Here is a 19448-nt window from a genome sequence, read left to right as displayed (position 1 = left end):
AAATGTGACACATCGGATATTGAAATCTGGGCTAATGTTTACATCGTTGTTTGTCCAATGTATTGTGACAAAACAGCGGCACTTGTAGAAGGAACGGACGTTTACTCTGTACATTCAAGTTTGTGTTTGGCAGCCATTCACGCAGGAAAGATTTCTGGTAGGTATCTTTTTTTGTTACAACTTGTTCTCGTATCTTATTATTTATCTACCGTTCACGGAACACTGATCTCAAAACCCTAAAAAGTTAATTGCCCCTTGCAGTTATAAACTAAAACGGAGAATGTTTTGTTATTTAGCATATCAAGGAGGTGAAGTGCACGTTGAAAAATCGGTGGAGGCAAATTCGTTTGAAGGAACGTTTAAAAACAACATACAAAGCTCATGGGCTGACTACCAACCAACATCGTTTATTTTTATATAATTTATGTTTTCATATTATATAAAATTGTTAAAAAAATGCTATCTTATAGGAATCGTAAAAATTTTAGGCAAAATGCGTTAAAAATAAATAATAGTAAGTTTACAAGACTTTTCATTGTGACTTAGAAATGACCATGTAGCATGAAGTATAAAGACGAGTATTAATGTATAACATCAACTAAAGAGGTTTTTAAATTAAGCTAATGCAGTCCTTTTATGCTATCGTCAGGTTCAATTTCTCCCCTTTCAAGTTTTATTTTAATTTCTTCTTTCAAATCATTTAATTTCTTTAATCTACTCTTGGTCTCTGCTTTAATACGGCGAGATTCTGCAAAGGCACGAATCCTCATATCTTCGACATCATCAATTAAATGAGTTTTCATTACATTTAACTCAGCAGGGAAATAATAACTTCAAAAATTAAAATAAATGAAAAAAAAATTAAATAATATATTGATTAAAAAAATTCAGAAATAATAGTGGTAAAAGTAAAAAAATTCAGAAATAATAGTTTTACATCTAGTTATAGAAGATATATGTCTATGTTGCAAACACGGTAAAATACTATACTTACTAAATATCCAGTTCCTCTAATATTTTTGTGTAATTTTCAAATCTAAATGTCCGCAGCTCTCCTAAAATTTTAGATCTTACATAGAAAAGTTTTTTCAACGAGTCTCGTAATTGATATTTCTGAAAAAGATACAAATAAAACCTGTTTGACACATTTTAGATAAAGTTTGTGCTTAAAAATGTTTTATAAGACAACCGAAAATAACTTTTATTAAATATTTTAAATAAGTATTTTACCTTAGATTTATGTTTCGCATAAATTTCTTGCAAATCACGAATTAATACCGTAATCTTTACCACTAAAACACAAAAAAAATTACAGTTATTTTTTAGAAAAAAAGGTTTTATACAATAGAAATAAAATTATCCCTTTAATTTTAATAAAAAACATTTGAAATAATAAACCTTTATATTCCAGTGATTCTCTGTCATCTGGTAAGTTTATATTTTTTAGATGATAATGTATAAGAGTTTCTTTTTTGTCAAGTGTTTGGCAGTAACTTATTTGAAATACTTTTTGCAATCTTTCTTCAGAGCTAAAATTAATAAAACATTACATAATTATAGTTTATTAATCTAATATATATACGAGAAAATTTACTTTCAGTAGTATTAAATAGGCACCTGATAAAAAATATAAATTATATATAAAGAAAAATACCTTAACAGTTTTTCGCAATCCTGAAACTCTAATTTTAACAAATTCGATTCTAGCTTGTCATACTGGGATATTGTTTTTCGTTGAGGCCAAGATAGAGAATGTATTTTCTCTAATTCGGAATGAACAAAACAAACTTGGTTGTGAGTGACACCATTCAATGTGTTGCTTAACGTACCTAAACAATTAAAATGTTAAAAGAGGCATATTACAAACATTTTGATTTCATACATTAAACATTTTCTTTTGTTTAAAAATGTGAAAATAAAATTGTATATTTATTTAAAAAAATAAAAATAAAAAGTCACCTGCGCGTATTTGAAACAATAAGTTTCTTCTACATAAACTTGACAACATACTTTCTTTTTTATAGCTTTTACTTACGGTATAAAATGATTTAAATTTTAAAATAAAAACAATTTTTTTTTCACGTGCACCTTATGACGTCAAAAGTTTTTGTCACGCAAGAATAAATATTTACCATAACAACCACTTTATCCTCATTTTTTAATTACCTTTTTATTAACTTCTAAATTTTTTTTTAAATTAACAAATATATGCATTTCCTTATACTTATTAAACAAAGGTCTTGTTTTCGCTGGATCTTAAATACAAGAAGGTTCTAAGCTAACTAAATTGAGAGTGTGTAAAATTACAAACCTATTTTTTTTTTAATCAAAATTGTTTTGACAATAAGTTTTATCACACACCCTCTACTTTAAATAGTTTTTTAAAACAACACAAAAACGTTTATTTTACTAACTAGTGATTTAATTAGATTAAAATACAAAACAATTACTATCATGAACATACCACACTACTGAAAAAATACAGATTTGTTAAAAAAAAACTTTTAAAATTACTTATAGGTTAACAGAAACTGTAAAGTATTTTTAATGTATAATTTAAATCGTATGCATACCTCTAACATGAATAAAATAACATAAAAAACAACACAGTAGAAATTAAACAGTGATTAAAATGGTGAAAAATAAAATAAAATTCGAAGACTGCTATGTGAACAATTTTTGTACAAAAATATGAAATAATAAAATGAAAATATAAATTAAAGTTTTTTAAAAGGCACAAAATGTTATTACAAATAACCATTAAATGTTTTTTTATTAAGGAATGATAACTTAACGATATTAAAGAATGTCATGATAAAATGTTTAAAATAATTAATCTATAGTTGGTCCTTTAAAAAACTTAAATAGAAAGAGTAATCGTGTAAGTTTTGTAAGTATTCATTTTGGTATTTGGCAATGATTTGATTTTTTGTGTATGATTTTATGATAGTAAAAAAGAAAGTGCAAATGCCTATGAAAAATTAAAAAAAACAGCATTGAGAATAATTATAAAAATCTACAACATTTGATGTGTAAATAAATGTGTACAGTGTTCTTAGATTTTAAAAGCTGTGTTTAAAATAAAAACCCAAACAATCTTATTGCGACTTAAATTAAATAACAAAATTAAAATTTGAAAAATAATACATTTTAATTCAATAAAGCATAAGATTAACTTAGCTAATAAAACTTAACAAGAATATAAAATTTATTAATTGTTTAAATAAATAAAGTATGTAAATGTAATATTACAACAAAAAATTAGGTACTTTAAAATATATGCTGCAAATATATTTCATAGACATATTTAAACTAATTGAACTACAATTTTATGAAATTTAAAAAATTTACATCATTGAATCATCTACCTCTTCTCCAGCTTTAAGTTTAGCTATCATTTGTTTAAGTTTTGCCACTTCTTTACTTTCTGCATTCTTACTTGCATCATTGGTGATAAGCTTCACTCTTGAAGCATAAGTAAGAGAAATAATCGATTCATCTGCATTGTAGTCAGCAGGTGAGATGTTGACGAACATAAGGGTCTTTGCATTTCCTCCCAATGAATCCTGCATTAACATCGTCAGCTTGTTGTTTCTGTAAGGAATAAACCCTTGGTCACTTGAAAGTGCAGAAATAACATCTCCGAGCGCTGATAAGGACTTGTTGATGGAGTTTGCTTCTTTGAGTTGTTCGGCTGTTGCTCCCGTCTTACCCACTCTTTCACTTCCAGCTAAATCAACAAGACTGAGTTTACCTTTAATCACAGCTCCTGAAGTAAGATTAGTACTCTCGATAACAACCCCTATTATAAGATGAGATCTGGAGCTTTCTGCATTCATTTTTGTAGAAGCTGTGTGACGATTCTCAGAACCCTTCGAAAAGATATTAAAAAGGTTATCCGAATCACTAGCTTGAGTGACAGTTGCTCCATTAATAAAGACCATTCCTTTGTTGTCCTTTTTAATATCAAGCTTAGCTGGCTCAGCATTTTTAGGAGCTAAAAGATCAATCAATTTTTCATTGTATAACTCCAGCATGTAGCAAGACACAACAAATGAAAACTTCTTCTGATTTTTTTCAACCAGATTAAAAATTCGTTCAAATGCTCGGGGTGCTATTCCTGGGGACTGTTGATTGCTGTCACCAATCATCGTGTAGGTTTTACCTGACCCAGTTTGACCGTATGCAAAAATGCACACGTTGTAACCATCTACAGCTGACTGTATCAATGTGTTTGTATCTTCGAATACAGTTGACTGCCCATGGTCCTCAGTGAAAATAGAATCAAACTGAAATTCTTTCGTACCTTTACTGGCCATGATTTTTACCGTATAGTCATCTGGAGCCTGGACAATGTATTGGTTTTTATTTCCTTTTTCGGTTTTGCTAAGCGGTCTCACACGACAATATACTCTGATTTTACCCTTCATGTCTTCCACCATGTTGTAATACTTTTTCCGCAGCACTCGTTCAGTATTGTAATTATCAACCAGAGTTTGATTTTCAACGTTTAAGGATTTTACTTCTGCAGTCAAGCTATCTACCTTTTCAATAGCAGCGGCACCAGTTTCTGCTGCAGCTGTTAACTTCAAAAACTCTCCTTCCTTAGATGTTAGTTGTTGTTTCAAATCTGTAATCTCCTTGTTGGCAGCTTTAACTTGAACATCAAGCTCTGAGGCAAGTTTGTTGTCTCGGGAAGCTTTTTTGGATTCCATTTCCAATTTCTTTTCTAAATCTTTAGCACGCTTTTCCAACTTTTTCAATTCCTTGGAATCCACAACAGCTCCCGTTTTTTGTGGGGGAGGGGGTTGATTTTTTAACTTTGTTTCAAGTTCATGAACTTGTTTAGTACTGGCAGCAGTCTTTTGTTTCTCTTTGGTAAGTAATGCCTTCATTTTTTGTAACTCTTTTAATGCTTTCTTTTCATTCAGTGATTGGCCTTTGGCAACAACAGCTCCAGTTACAGCGGCTTTTGCAATGATGGATGAGCGCTTTTTACCACCTGCCCCACTTTGCATTTCTGCCTCAACATCTTCTTCTTCTTTAACATCTTCCTCATCAAATTCCTCCTCTTCTGATTGGATTTTAAACTCTGCAGCTTCCTCTTCTTCTACAAGTAGTTCATCATCTTTATCGTCTGAAGGCAAATCTTCCTTATCCTCCGAAGGCACTTCTTTTGTTTCCTCATCCTTCAACTCTTCTTCTGCGGACAAATCATCTTTTTGATCAGGAGTCTTCTGAACTGTACTTTCAGCATTTACAGGCATTTCTGCAGGTTCAAAAATTTCATCTTTTTCCAGATCTCTTTTTTCTGATTCATCATTGATAACTTCGACTCTTTCATCTATTTTCCCAACAGTTTGATCTTTTTCAGTGATTATGGTTTCAGGTTCTAAATCACCTGATTTGTCATCATCAATTATAACAGGTATAGGTATAACTGCTGGAATAACATTCTCAATATCAATATCTGGTTGTTCTTGCTCAGTGGTGGGTGCAGTTTTAGCAGTTTCTGTAAAATATTGATCCTGTGGCTTACTAGCTGATTTAAATTCGGATTTTTGAGCTTGTAGAGCTGTTACCTTTTCGTTTAAAAGTTGCTTGTTTTTTATTTTAAGGCTTTGCATTGTATTTACATGTTGCGCTTGGTTGGTTTTCATTTCATCGTTTAATCTTCCCATGTTGTGCCGAAATGTATTAACTCTTTCCTTGTAGGTTTTTTGAAGATTAGTAACAAACAAGTTGAACTGCCGCTGACTTTCCTTTTCTATGCACTTATATTGATCTTCTATTTTAAACAACACTTCCAAATGCATGGCTTTCATATTTTTCATGTCATTAACCATTCGACTTATCATAGATTGAGCATATTCATAGGGTATATAAGCCACTTCATTTAGTTCAGATTGCAGTTTCATTTGGTCTGGTTTCATGAGTGTAGAAGGCCTGTCATCAAGTTGCACCATACTCTGCTTGGGTGAGGCTTTTTCTATTTTTGGTTGAATATTACAAGAAAATGAAGTATTCATGGCAGCAGCCGTCTGAGGTCTTTGAATCATTTCAAGTTGATCTCTTGGTTTGAACAATGGATTTTGCAATGGTGCTGATGAGGGTCTTCCATCAGTTTCACCATCCATAGGAATAACTCTGTTTTGTTTTGCCAAAGAACGAAGAAACATGCTTCCAAATTTGTTTTCTCCTTGTTTGCGGCTTGGTACATTTTTCATGTCTTCAGTATCAGTTACAATGGTAACCACACTTCCTGTTGTGCTATTATTTTCTCTTGGGGTTAATATAGGAGCCGGCTCTTCAAATGCATGAGGATTAATAGTTACTGAGTCTGTTTCGTCATCACCAAGATTAGCATCAATTATCTGATTAGTTTTCTTCTTTTTCCTTCTTGGCTTCATTTCCAGTACCTCCGCCATATTTTTTACTTTAGTGTTAAATGTAATAAATGATACCTAAACAAATATTGATTTTAATTTAATTATAAGCTATCAAAAATTACTTAAATTGTAGATGTCTCCTTTTTATAAGTCTGTTTGCGTAACTAGTGGCTATTCATGTCTAGATTTTTTTATGGCATCTTTTTAATCTGTCTGCTACCATTAACCATACTAGAACAATACCAAATAAATATTAAATTAAATACAGACCATTTTGATGTAATCTAGCGTTATTAAATAACTATTCTGGATGTTCTTATTGTTAAAACTAAAAATATTTTAACAATGAAATTAAATGAAACACAAATAGTAATATTATGCAGCAATCGTGCTCTGCTTATTGCATGTCTGCCACCGCCAGTCTCAGTCTGCCTGTACTTTAAATTATTTAATTATTTATTTACACTAAAATTAAATTATAGCTGTATAGATTGCCTAGTAAGTTTAAAATTCATATAAAAAAATAGATTAACACAATAACTCAAGAACAATTTAACTTTTATTTCACTTTTTGATCCTGACAACAAAAATAATAATTACATAACAAGTTATAAAGAACAAAGGTTTCATTATTGACAAAATGACGGCTTCGGCTTGTTTCTATAACAACGATGCCAATATTGAGATTCAAACAAGGGTTTTAACCCGATCATATTTGTCCTTGTGTCATTAACCAAATACATTTAACATCGTGTCTCCTAACTATTTTTATAAGCCTAAAATTAAGTACGTATTTAAGATATAATCTTATTTAAAATATAAATCTTATATTTGCATCCTTATTAATATTATAATACAAGCAAAAATTAAGTTGTAGTAGAATATCCAAAATGATTTCAAAAGTTATTGGGATGAACTTTATATATAAGTTACATTAACGTTGTTAATATAGTAACCAACAAAATATAGTGAAAATACCTTAATTATTGAAAAATTGCATAAAACGCGCCGGTTGTGGTGCGCATTATTCTTAAACGACAAGTAATATTTTCATGATAACTTGCCGAAAGGTATATTATCATTTTATCACACGGTTTTATTTAATTTAACAAAATAAAGTGGTGATATCAGTATTACTAAAAACAAAATAACATAACAATCGTCGTTTGTGGTGTGCACTTTTTTTGTAGTTGCGACCATATTATTAAAAAAAATTCTGTAAAGACAGCCGCCTCTCATCGAAAATAAGGAAATATAGAATTTATACGTGTATATTAAGTAACAATTTCCTTCCTTTATAACTGTAGGCGAATATGGATTAGATAAACTTCTTATCAAAACACCCAGGCCAAGTCTATAAAGGCTTTAACATTAGTTTAACAACACAACATTTAATATTTTGTCAGTTAGAGTAAGAAAAAATAAACAAAGAAATTTTATAAGTTCTGATCAAAACCTGCAGCAAAAAATAAAAAAAGTTTTTCAAATAGCCTATATTTTTTATAGTTATCTTTTTTTACCAACTATTATGTTATATATTATAATTTATTTTTTAAGTAGCCTATACTTATAGTTTTGCAATATAAGTTAAAGTAAAAATTAAACAAACTAACTGAGTGTATTTTAAAATAACATTTGAATAAAATTAATCAACAGTTTAATGTCATACACCGTAGAAACTAAATTTAAAGGTGTCCAGAAAAAATGTCATCCTTCACAGCCCACTTATTTAAGGCACACAACTATAAACGACCTACACTTTGCAACCACTGTGGGCAATTTTTGACCGGTTTATATAAACAAGGCACTCGTTGCAAACGTAAGTTTAAAAAAATATTTTTTTGCATTTTTAGTAATATTGTTACTCAGAATCATTCTCTTTTTATTCTAGGGTGCAGAATCGATGTGCACAAGGAATGCCAAAAAGACCTAACTAAAAATTGTATTGAGTTGGTGAGTTATTTGTGTATTTTAGGAGATCAACGTGTTTTTTTATTATTGTTTATGTTTTTTTGTCAGACGAAAAAGAAACTCCATTTTTAACTTAGAAAAGCAAAAAAGGAAATACTTTTAAATATTTGTTTTAAATGTAATAGCCAATTTATGGTAAAATAAACAAATTAAAAGTAGAATTATATATTAAATTATTAATTTGTTTTTTTAAATGTTTCTAATATAGATTAGGGGCCAGCATAACTTTTGTAAAAAAACTTACAAACAACCGACAAACTGTGATTACTGCAGCTCCTTTCTTAAAGGGGTAGTAAATCAAGGTTTAAAATGTTCAGGTAATTACAGTTTTGGCTAATACTTACTCACCACAACCCGAATAAACGCAGACGCCGTTTTTCTATTCAGAATGCAGCACGAATGTGCACGAAAAATGCCAAGAACAGATCGAAGCAGAATGTAATAAAACTTTAGCAAGAAAAGAAAAAACTTCTACCGGGTAAGACATAACATTTATGCCTTGCATAAACTAATCTAAAAAAAAATAAACACAGGGTTATGTTATACCACTAAAATTATTGGCTGACAATTTTATAAACTTAAAAGAAAACTCCAGCGCCCATCCGGTACTCGCATTACTAGGAGAAAAGGAGATATTCGTGAAAATAATAACGAAAAGACCAAGCTGGTAAGGGACGATAAATCAGCTCAAGAAGCAAACGTTTCTTTTACAGGTTACCCAAAACTATTTTAAATACAAAAAGAAAGAATAAACAATATAGCATTTTTTACATATGTGCCTAACTGTTTAGAAATATATAACATTTTAAATAGTTACAAGTAAGTATTTTTAAAAAGCTGAAACAACCAAACCAGACTACGATACCATGCGTAGTAAAACTAGTTTGACTCCAGTTCACCAAGCACCGACAAGCAGCAACGCTGGACTAAAACCAGATACACAGTTAAAAAAAATGCATAAAGATGTAAGCACATTTCGTTAATATTCAATACCTTATTCTATCTAATTCTGCCAATATAATCATAATTTTACTAAAACTTTTTTATATATTTTATTTATATTTGTTTAAACCTAAACTTTTTAAGGTACAGGATGTCATTGATGATACGCGTAAAAACGCTGTTGAATTAATAAAAAGACAGGACAAGATAAAAACTACCGAGGTAAAAATATACAATTTTATTTAATTTATTTAAACAGTTTACTTAAAAAATTAAAAAGATTTAAAAAAATTATTTTTAAATGTAAGCGCGCTACACAAAATATGGAAAAAACAGCTAAAGCATTTAAGAAGCACACCAAAGAAATAAGAAAACATCAATGGTTAAAAAACAAAAAAATGCGCATTACAATAGGCATTTGTGGAATCATATTGCTTCTAATTATTGTTATAAGTTTGGCTGTTCACTTCACCGCTAAAAATGATTAAAACGTTACTAATCATCGGGCTACACTTAAAATTTCCCTTTTTTATAAACTAAATCAAAATTTTTGTATGATCGATATATTTTTAAGGGGGAACCTTAACCCTGGTTTTCTAACCGTAATCGAGCTGAAACCCTATAGCCAATTCGATTTTCATAAAAGATAGCTGATTTTGTGACGTCACGATATTTTGCGTAACCTTTAGATGAATTGAAATCGATATTACAATACTTTTACAATTTAATATTTTATTAAATTTTGATATAAATATATTTAGGCTTTTTTATTATTCATATGTATATAGGAATATTAATTCTTAAAAATAATATATTAAGGACAAACGAAAATTAATTTTACGGTTGATTGAATGAAGTGTTTTATTTAAATTGTAGTAATGTCAGCAAACAAACTACAATGCTAATACAATGCGGATATTTTCTATCACTTGCCTTCTACTTCAATATTTTATGTTTGATAAACTCTTTGCCTTTAAAAACATATAGGTAATTTGCTGTAAGAATCATTTACAAAATCTAAGCTGCAAAATATCGTTGAATTTTCCTAAACACATTTTCTCCACTACGTAACATAGTTTAAATTACGTTTTATTTCTTTCTTTCAGTTTTTCGTATTTGTTTTAAATATCTGCATGGCATTCGATATTGTTTAAAAATTTATGTTCATTGTATTTTGGGCAAAGTTTAAATTATGTTCATGGCATTAGCTTAAGTTAAAATTATGTTTGTGGTATTCTTGAAAAAGTTTAATTTATGTTCATAGTATCTGACTAAGATTAAATTATGTTTGTGGCATCGAACTTAGTTTAAATTATATTTATGGCATCAGAAAAAGTTTAAATATGTTACTGGAAATTATGTTAAAGCGCTTGCATTTTGACCATTACAGCCCCATTTATATTATTACAAAAAGCTAATAAATTTCTTTTAAAATGTCCGTGATAACTTTACAAATCATTTTGCATTATTTTTTTACTTCGCAAAAATGCAATTTAAACATATATCTAATGCAATTTACATACAGATTTGATTTAAACAGTGTATTGTCTTCACATTATCACCTTTTTAATTCTTTTTTGTGGTTCACCATAAAATAAAAATATGTAAAGACTGGAAGATAATGTTTTATAATTCGACAACGATTTAGATAACAAACGGTTCTATATTTTTAAGACTATTTAAGCATATACATAATGAGCGATGCGTTTTTTTACATACCCAGTACAGTTTGTTTTTGTAAATTTGTTAATAAGCGTTAGCTTGTTTATTATATGGGACTTTTTAGCGATAAATTACTTAGATAGTAAAAAGAAACGTTCAATGCATCAACTGGCTATTTCCTTCCTAACTTTAGACGAACGTTGATTAGAACTTCTTATCAAAACACAGGCAACAACGTAGGGGAATATTATCATAACCTATGACTCTTTTAACATTGATAGAACAATGGAAATAGAATTAATTAATAAGATTAATAAATAACTACTAAAATTGCGTGTAGTTGTATTAATAGCATGCAGCTTGTATGCTTACATTGTTCAGAATTGCATGTTAATTTAGCTGAGGAAGTAGAAATAAAGATACAGTAACGCGGGTATATCTGGCTTTCATCAATAAACGTGGTGTACCGCAGGATTTAGTTATAGATTAAACAGGGCGGTGCACAATTATAAGAAATTTTAGTTTTCGTAGGGAAATTTCCATTTACATACAGCTCAGTATAAAACAATAAAAATGACACGTTAGCACTAGTTGTATTATTCAGCTTTATAAATTAACTATGAAAATACCAATAAAGCAAAGGGCATATGGCCAATGAGTCCCTTTGAAAAATAATCGATTTTTTTTATTTAAACATGTTCATCATTTCGGTCAATTAAACATGATTTTCAGTATTCTTATAAACTTAAAATAATATTTACGATTATTGGCATAGCGTATCAGGTCAACCAATAGCACCGCACAACAAAACGCAGTCGAGTCGTGTATAGCTGTGAAAAGAATCAGGTATTTGCATCACAAAGCTGACATGGTAAGCTCTTCAATGAATGAATTCATTTCCTCTGATGATTATGCAACGTTTGAACAAACAAGGTTTACTCATTCCTGAATACCCCGAATTTTTAAAGGTGACTCAATGCAAGTCGCGTAACAGCATCAGGTTTAACCTGAACAAAACAATGTCCAATTTAATTAAAGAATACGGATCTATAAAAAGTATGTTTCTCTATAAGTCTAATCTAAAAAAAGAAGCATTAAGAAAACTGTAAGAAAACCTCTTAAATGGTCATGGTATTCTGTATGAACAGAAACTATTTTATGCAAAAAAAAAAATTTTTGTAAACAACAAGCCAGTTTATAAAGAAGAACATTTAAAACTAAAACTAAATTCGATGTAATTTAGTTCAAGGTCCAAACACGTTACTAAACATAACATTTCGCAGTTATAAATTACTCATAAAGATATCTTATTTATTATCAAAACGTCTTTAAGTTTCAATAATAGTTTACTAAATGTTTGTGTTCGGCAAACAACTGTATGACGTACTCAGCAAAAATAAACATATACGGAAGGAAAGCTTTTTATATAGTCGCATTCTTATATTATAGACGTTAACTTACCCCATTAGCTATACTAGCCTACAAAATACAGCTAGGAAAGTTATATGATATGTTTTGATACTAGAAGAGTTGCAGTCGCACAAGTTTAGGTGATAATTTTTTAACTCGATTTATTTTATTTATAGATTTACTAAGTAGGTATTATATACATTTAAAGTTATATATTTAACGATGGGAGATGATATAATTGTCTATTATACTGAATAACGTCGTACTTTTAATCCAGGTAATATTGAATTTAAATTTAATAACAGCAAAAGCAAAGGTATAGGAAATAATGTATAGCCGATTTAGTCACATGATACTACAATTATTACGACTAACAATGGGGAAATGTTATGTGGTATTATTTTAAGCTAGAAATGATAATAGAATTTAAAATTAGTATAAATGTCTGCAATAAAAAGCATTAGACGGCATATGATTGCAATTTACAAATAACTCAAGGTCAGGTAGTCCACCATCTTTTTAAGTTTAATCATTTAAAAATGTAAATTAATTTTAAAGGTGTTGGGAAACAATGTCGTCCTTTACAGCACACACCTTTCACACGCACAACTACAAACGACCCACACTCTGCGCTCACTGCGGAAAACTTCTGGTTGGTTTAATTAAACAGGGGGTACGCTGCAAACGTAAGTTACAAAAATAATTCTTTAACTCATTTTATAATAAATGGTGACTTTAAAATGTATTTTTTAAGGTTGTGAAATTGATGTGCACGATCGTTGCCAAGAGGATTTAACTAAAAGTTGTGTTGAATTGGTGAGTTGTGTATTTATGTTTATGATGTCATAGTAAACGGCTTTTATTGTTTATTTTTATTCGATGGTGAAATAATGAAGATTGTTCGAATTTATAGTGACAAACAACAATAAAATTTAATAGTTGTTAATTTCGTATGTGTATTTAAAGATACAAAGTTTGTTGAACTTCTATAAATGGAATAGAAATAAATAAGTCTAACTGTTGATTAAACATACAAGTGAAGAACTATAAGATTTGTTTGTTTTTATATAGATTAAAGGCCAACATAACTTTCGAAAACAAACTTACAAACAGCCAACAAATTGTGATTATTGCGACTCTCTTCTTATAGGGGTTGTCAATCAAGGTTTAAAATGTTCAGGTATATCGAAATATCAATATTTAGCCAAATACAAACGGAACAAAATTAAACACAAAAATATTTTTTTTACTCAGAATGCAGCACGAATGTGCACGAGAAATGTCAAGAGCAGATCGAAGCAGAATGTAGTAAAACTTTAGCAAGAAAAGAAAAAACTTCTACCGGGTAAGATATAACACCTAAGCCATGCATGAACCAATCTAAAAGAATCTACTTTAATTAAAAACAAGGTTTTGTAATTGCAATTAAGTAATTGTCCAACATTTTTATAAACTCAAAAGAAAGTTACAACGCCTATCCGGTTCTCGTACTACCAGGAAAGTAAAGGGAACTCCCAAAAAGAGTAACCAACAAACAAAGTTGGTAAGCAACGATCATTTAGCAAAAGAAACAGACGGTCCTTTTACCGGTAAGTTTCAATTATTTTCAAACCATTGAACACAGCCAAAAACTCCTTTCATAAATATTCTGTAAAAGCAAAAAGGAAATATTTTTCATTTGTTTAAATAGTTAATTTTTAAACATTTACAAAATAAAAAAAAAAACTTTGCTACAGATACTACAGGGCTTTTTGAAAAAGTTGAAACAACTAAACCAGGTTACGATACCATGCGTAGTACAACCAGCCTAACTCCAGTTCACCAAGCACCGACAAGCAGCAACGCTGGACAAAAATCAGATACACAGTTAGAAGAAATGCATAAAAATGTAAATCTAAGTTAACATGCATTAGAGTTATAAGTTTGTCCTATAAATTATTTTTTACATTTAATTCTGTATTAACTTACTTTTTTAATTAGGTTCAAGAAGTTGTTGGTATTACGCAAGTGAACTTTGATAGGATGATGGAACGTGGCGACAAATTAGAAACACTTGAAGTAATTTAATTATAAAAATTGATAAATATAAATCACTTAAATCGCATGTTAGCCTACAGAAATTTTTAAGAACATCCAATGAAGTTTTTCATTTTTTGTTTGTATAGGACAACGCACGTGTTTTGGAAGAAAAAGCTAAAATTTTCGAAGACAATGCCGAAAAAATAAAGAAGCAACAATGGTTAAAAAACAAGAAAATGTGCATCATATTAAGCATTTGTGGACTTATATTGCTTCTAATTATCGTAATAAGCCTGGTAGTTCACTTTACCAATAAAAAGAAATAAAGCAATACTTACTTTAAATAGTTTAACTAAACTAAGTAATTATAAAGAAGAAGCGACTTAAGCTTTTTACATAGAAATTTTAGTGCCACTTTTATAAAAAAAACTTTTTAAAAATGTAGTTCTTATTATTTTATATTTATAAATATATACCTTAAATAGTTATAGTTTAAAAAATGTGTGTAAGTTTTGTAATTATTGCGTGCTTCATGGCCTTACTTCATTTTAAGTTTTATTTAACACGTTTTAATAATCGTGTAACGTTTTGTGCAATAAAATATTCAAGAATTCGTTGTGTAAGTTTTTAAAACAGTCATTACTGAAAAATATTTTATTCTAGGTAAAGATAATGCCTAATTTGTTTGTACACACGTAATTTTCACCTAAGACATATTTGATATAAAATGCACTAACCAGGCATAAAAAGCATTATCATTTGTCTAGTAAATTAGCCTGCCGCACGTTTGCTCTGAAAAATTTAAACTAGCTTGTTTTTTTATTAAACCTAAAACAAAACATAAACCCACCAAATAAAATGTTAAAATAAATAACAAGAATTAGAGTAACAAATAATTAAAACAACTTTTAAACACACAAAACCTTATGAAGTCCATAATAAACAACAAAAACACACAAACTGCAAATTTTGTATCAGACATGTTATGAAATTAAAGTGACTTATTTCTTATGTAAAAGGTAAATGTTATTACTTATGTATTTATATTATTGAAATAAATCAGCTAAACCAAAAATATTTAATGTTGTTTCTTGTACGTTTTTCTTTGTTGCTTTTTTTTCAGTAAACAGAGGTTGCATTTCGTTCATTTTGGGAACAAGTTGAAATTGTTGACTGACATGCCGTTGAATAAATCCAGAAATTAGTTTTTTGAAAAAGGTTTTACGTTTCTTTTCGCTTGTGGAATCAAACTTTATAAGAAAATTAACGATAGCCATGTCTTCTGTTTCAGGCGACACCACCTGAAGAATGGTTAAAAACACTTGGTTATGTTTAACATGAAGGGATTGAATAAACATTAGAGCCATCGCTGATAGTTGTGCCTCGCAACCTTCATGTTGCCCGTGCCTTGATAGACCGGTTAAAATGGCTTCAAAAATTAATCGAGTTGTTGCTTCAGTAAATGCATCCCCATGATCAGTAACTAAAACTTTAAGAATTGGCCACAGCAGTTGAGTGGCTTTAAAACAAGTTGCGGTGTCATGCCAGGAAAGAGCTGAAAGGCCTAACCCAACAACAACCTCACATGCAGCATGTTTTGAAATAACGGCACCAAGATCTGTAAGTTTAGCGATGTGAAGTCCTCCGATGGACGAGGCCTTTTGAGCTCCATTTTCTAATCCCTTTGTGGAAGGTGGTTGTTTGTTGATACAAAGATTAACTAAAAGATCAAGATGCTCTCTGGTGATGACTCGCAGAAGCTGCTCCTCCACAATTTCTCTTTCCTCTTTTCCATCCTCAGGATCTTGGTATTCTTCTTCGTTTCCATTTAAGCGCAAATTCTCTTTTTCCCCATATTTTTCCCAAGCAGGTTTAATACGATTTAACATAAACTCACAGTAAGTTTGTAATATGGGACATATTATGTTGTTCGCATAAGACAAGGGGCAATATTTAAGAAAATTAATCAAAAACAATCGCAGCAAGGATTTCAGCCTCATGATTGGTAAATGTGACATGTGATTAAGACACTTTTCTACAATAACATCTTGCAATCCTGCAACAGTGTAAAAACTTGGGCCTATAACCTTGCTGGCAAGCCCCAGTATTTGATAGCAATTATCCAGTGTCAATAAAAGAAAATTTTGCAGTTTCTGCCAATGCTGTTTTTCTTCTGTCTCATAACAAGATGTTGAAGGAGGCTCGGCATTTGTAATAATTAAACTTCTCTTTTCACTGTCTTTAATATCGAGAGCTTTTTTGTTATCAGCATGAATGTACTGCAACATATCTTGTGACCAAATAAATGAAAGGTTTTGAATAAGTGTCAAAATATGATCAATTGCCAAACAAATAAGGGAACTGCAAGGATTTTTTAAACCATCTTCACCAACAAATCCACCAGATTTTTGAGATTCAGAATCAGTTGGTATAGAACTGCGAGATAAAACAGCTTGAGTTAAAGCAACATAATAATACAGATTTGATCTCATTTCAGCAAACAAAGCATTATCAATTGGGTCAGATAGTCCAATACCCTTGGCCAAATCTATTGGACTTTTTAGAATGGATTGAAATGCAGAAGATTCAGTCACGTAATTTGCTGTTGACATTGTATCTTTAATTAAACAACTTTGACTTTCGAAGTTCTTCCATTCCCCGCTGACTAAAATTAGAGATTCCAACATTGCAACTTTCTCATAAGGAGATAGAAGGCATGGTGTTTTACCCAATCTCTCTAAAACAAGTGCTTTAAAATATTCCATTTGTTTTAACATCTGTGGAGGATAATTTTTTGACAGTCGTACAAGAATAGCACAAGATGCTCTTCTTAGAGCACTTTCATCCAAATTTTTAGCCCCATTAGTGAAGCTATCCAAAGCATAAAATGTTTTGTTAATAATAGTTGCTAAAGATTGGTCAGCTTCCAGCTCTGAAAGAATTATCAACTTAAGCAAGCTGTAACTGCAATTCAACATGCATTTTAAAACAACAGGATCTCCAGACTGCTGTCCCAAAATGCTGTTAAACATTTTTACTGTATCTGAGATTGGAAGCAAATGTGTTTCAGAGCGATCAGCAGCAGCCATAACTACAGAACCCATCACTATTTCAGCAACTTGGCATACTCCTTCCCACTTTAAATGTAATTCTTTCGCATCAGCACAAGTAGCTGTAAGGTTATTTTGAATAAATTCAAAACAAGCACCAATGGCACAGAGAGGTAAGGCACAAGTACAGAATCTTAGCAGCTCAATATTTAAAGCTTTAAACGATTTCTTAAAGTTCAACCATTCTTCTTCATCATTGAATTCTAGTTCTTCTAATGAAGTGAGGGGATTTTTATCATCTAGACTTTTGCAAAGATTGCTCGACAGTACTTGAAGTAAGGTGGGCACAGTTAACAAAAGAATTGCATCTTTACGGATCATCTTATGACGAAGAAGATTATTCCAGCAAGGAAGAACAGCACTGGACACAATTTTACTTTGATGAGTCGTAAATAGATAAATAAGTTCCAAAAAACTTTTGTATAATTCCAAATTCCTTGAATAATCGGGGTTACTTTTTTCATCATCTGTCCAAACATTGATAATAAGATTGGATAAATTTGTTAAAATCTGGCCCAAAGTTCTTAATAGTTTTAAGCGATTTTCATTAAATTCTGCCAAACCTGAAAACATCTGAAAAATGGTTTGAAACTTATTTACGAAGTAATCAGATGTGAGTACCAATATTTTTTTTCTTTCCTCAATATGTCCTTTTCGGTTTACAATTGCAGCAAGGCATTCTGATGCAGGTAACTGAAGTGATTCAACTGTCAAAAGCTGAAAAATTAACTCTAGCAAAACTGCATTTTGTTGAAATACCAAATCAATATTTATCCATTCAACATAGTTGGTTAAAACCTGAACGGTGACTGTGGCTTGGTGAATTTTAAGGGGAGAATTATTTTGCGACAATATTGATAATTTTTCGTTAAGGTTTTCCACTAAGTAGTTAATTATATCAGGTGAAGAAATAGTCAAGGCTTGTCTTAAATCCCTGGCTCTTGATTTATTTTGAATATTTTGAAACAGAACTACATCTTCTGCTAAAATTGATAACATTTGTTCCAAAATTTCAATGCCATTTGGGTTTTTCTTAACAGATAAGGTTACATCGGGCAACATTGAAGCCCATTCTTGCGGCCATACATGTTTTACAATTTCACACAAAATACTAGCAGCAAGAAGTTTAACATAGGACTCTAAATTTTCCGGACATTCAGAAATAAACATTAAAATGTGAGCTTTTATAGAAGATTGCTCATCAATGTACAATTCGGTCCAGTGCAAGCGGATGTGGTTTTTAATTAACTGCAAACCAAAGTAACGCACTGAAGAAGGAAGATTTTTTTGGTTTGCTAAACAAAATCCAATTTGCGAGCATTTAGGATGCGATTTAAATGACTCGCATATATTTAAAGCTTCTTTTCGTTGAATGTCTGTTACAGTGGGGTTTAAAATAAGTTGTAATGCATTAACAATTGTCACTATTTCTTCTTCACTTGTCATTGTTTTCTTTTACTTGCTTCAGGATTTCCTGTTGTTGAACTTCCCACTGTTTTTGGGGGTCGATAAATCCTAGTTTTCCTTTGTTAAATGAGTTGGGGCCAGCTGAAGTAGGAGTATCTCTACAAAATATTTAAATTTTTTGGATGTTTAACTAGTGATTTCTACATAAAATAAAGGGGCAAATAATAGTGTAAATATATGTATTTAAAATTGTTAAAAAAAATTGTATTAAAATATAAAAGAAATAGCTTATATATATATATACATTTAAAAACTTCCAAATTAAAAAAAAAAATTTTAGTTCAAAATTTTTGGTTAAAAATTTTAAAAAAGTTTATAAGTCTGTACAACAAGTATCTTGGTTGTTTTGAAATAAATTTTAACACCTACCTTCCAATATTTCTCATTCGCATTCGAGCTTCTACTGGCATTTCCTCAGGTTCACTCTACATTAACCAAAACATATGTCAGCACTTATAATAAATTAAAGTTAATCTAG

At 30.3% G+C, this 19448-nt stretch overlaps 5 protein-coding genes across 6 annotated transcripts; 2 read left to right on the top strand and 3 right to left on the bottom strand.

Moving 5' to 3' along the window:
• Positions 1 to 389: 389 nt before the first annotated feature.
• Positions 390 to 2097, bottom strand: LOC145763522 (uncharacterized). Its single transcript, XM_082574981.1, has 6 exons — positions 1960 to 2097; positions 1655 to 1829; positions 1399 to 1529; positions 1231 to 1292; positions 995 to 1113; positions 390 to 831 (listed from the first exon to the last, which is right to left on the bottom strand). Exons 1-6 carry the CDS (start codon positions 2006 to 2008, stop codon positions 621 to 623), a joined length of 747 nt encoding a protein of 248 aa, XP_082431107.1. The 5' UTR covers positions 2009 to 2097; the 3' UTR covers positions 390 to 620.
• A 660-nt stretch (positions 2098 to 2757) lies between these two features.
• On the bottom strand, positions 2758 to 6458 carry LOC145742244 (uncharacterized). Its single transcript, XM_082560063.1, has one exon. The coding sequence runs from the start codon at positions 6426 to 6428 to the stop codon at positions 3348 to 3350; it is 3081 nt and encodes a 1026-aa protein (XP_082416189.1). The 5' UTR covers positions 6429 to 6458; the 3' UTR covers positions 2758 to 3347.
• A 1385-nt stretch (positions 6459 to 7843) lies between these two features.
• LOC145761405 (uncharacterized) lies at positions 7844 to 10802 on the top strand. Of its 2 annotated transcripts, none has more exons than XM_082574581.1 (8): positions 7844 to 8208; positions 8281 to 8342; positions 8569 to 8677; positions 8748 to 8838; positions 8946 to 9073; positions 9198 to 9325; positions 9447 to 9524; positions 10179 to 10802. In XM_082574581.1, exons 1-8 carry the CDS (start codon positions 8094 to 8096, stop codon positions 10179 to 10181), a joined length of 714 nt encoding a protein of 237 aa, XP_082430707.1. In that variant the 5' UTR covers positions 7844 to 8093; the 3' UTR covers positions 10182 to 10802. The 2 variants fall into 2 exon arrangements, with proteins under 2 accessions (XP_082430707.1, XP_082430706.1); XM_082574580.1 differs by having other exon boundaries at positions 9611 to 10802.
• Positions 10803 to 12529: 1727 nt separating this feature from the next.
• On the top strand, positions 12530 to 15445 carry LOC145752761 (uncharacterized). The gene is made up of 9 exons (XM_082569098.1): positions 12530 to 12651; positions 12933 to 13060; positions 13129 to 13190; positions 13446 to 13554; positions 13629 to 13719; positions 13836 to 13963; positions 14111 to 14262; positions 14355 to 14432; positions 14540 to 15445. The coding sequence occupies exons 2-9, from the start codon at positions 12946 to 12948 to the stop codon at positions 14717 to 14719; spliced, it is 915 nt and encodes a 304-aa protein (XP_082425224.1). The 5' UTR covers positions 12530 to 12651; positions 12933 to 12945; the 3' UTR covers positions 14720 to 15445.
• LOC145752750 (exportin-5-like) lies at positions 15200 to 19445 on the bottom strand. Its single transcript, XM_082569086.1, has 2 exons — positions 19340 to 19445; positions 15200 to 19068 (listed from the first exon to the last, which is right to left on the bottom strand). The coding sequence occupies exon 2, from the start codon at positions 18947 to 18949 to the stop codon at positions 15440 to 15442; it is 3510 nt and encodes a 1169-aa protein (XP_082425212.1). The 5' UTR covers positions 18950 to 19068; positions 19340 to 19445; the 3' UTR covers positions 15200 to 15439.
• Positions 19446 to 19448: the final 3 nt, after the last annotated feature.

The sequence above is a fragment of the Corella eumyota genome, chromosome 1 (assembly GCF_963082875.1).
Source record: "Corella eumyota chromosome 1, kaCorEumy4.1, whole genome shotgun sequence".
Taxonomy (NCBI): domain Eukaryota; kingdom Metazoa; phylum Chordata; class Ascidiacea; order Phlebobranchia; family Corellidae; genus Corella; species Corella eumyota.
This window is presented reverse-complemented; position numbering and strand designations above follow the sequence as displayed.

What these genes read in the sequence shown, in the direction of transcription:
- LOC145763522 (XM_082574981.1), bottom strand. Translation starts at nt 2,008, where the DNA reads ATGTTGTCAAGTTTATGTAGAAGAAACTTATTGTTTCAAATACGCGCA. An exon ending in ATTGTTTCAAATACGCGCAG is followed by an intron (nt 1,830 to 1,959) that starts GTGACTTTTTAT and finishes TTAATTGTTTAG; the next exon opens with GTACGTTAAGCAACACATTG. An exon ending in AGAATCACTGGAATATAAAG is followed by an intron (nt 1,293 to 1,398) that starts GTTTATTATTTC and finishes TTTGTGTTTTAG; the next exon opens with TGGTAAAGATTACGGTATTA.
- LOC145742244 (XM_082560063.1), bottom strand. Translation starts at nt 6,428, where the DNA reads ATGGCGGAGGTACTGGAAATGAAGCCAAGAAGGAAAAAGAAGAAAACT.
- LOC145761405 (XM_082574580.1), top strand. Translation starts at nt 8,094, where the DNA reads ATGTCATCCTTCACAGCCCACTTATTTAAGGCACACAACTATAAACGA. An exon ending in ACAAGGCACTCGTTGCAAAC is followed by an intron (nt 8,209 to 8,280) that starts GTAAGTTTAAAA and finishes TTTTTATTCTAG; the next exon opens with GGTGCAGAATCGATGTGCAC. An exon ending in CTAAAAATTGTATTGAGTTG is followed by an intron (nt 8,343 to 8,568) that starts GTGAGTTATTTG and finishes TTTCTAATATAG; the next exon opens with ATTAGGGGCCAGCATAACTT.
- LOC145752761 (XM_082569098.1), top strand. Translation starts at nt 12,946, where the DNA reads ATGTCGTCCTTTACAGCACACACCTTTCACACGCACAACTACAAACGA. An exon ending in ACAGGGGGTACGCTGCAAAC is followed by an intron (nt 13,061 to 13,128) that starts GTAAGTTACAAA and finishes GTATTTTTTAAG; the next exon opens with GTTGTGAAATTGATGTGCAC. An exon ending in AACAGACGGTCCTTTTACCG is followed by an intron (nt 13,964 to 14,110) that starts GTAAGTTTCAAT and finishes ACTTTGCTACAG; the next exon opens with ATACTACAGGGCTTTTTGAA.
- LOC145752750 (XM_082569086.1), bottom strand. Translation starts at nt 18,949, where the DNA reads ATGACAAGTGAAGAAGAAATAGTGACAATTGTTAATGCATTACAACTT.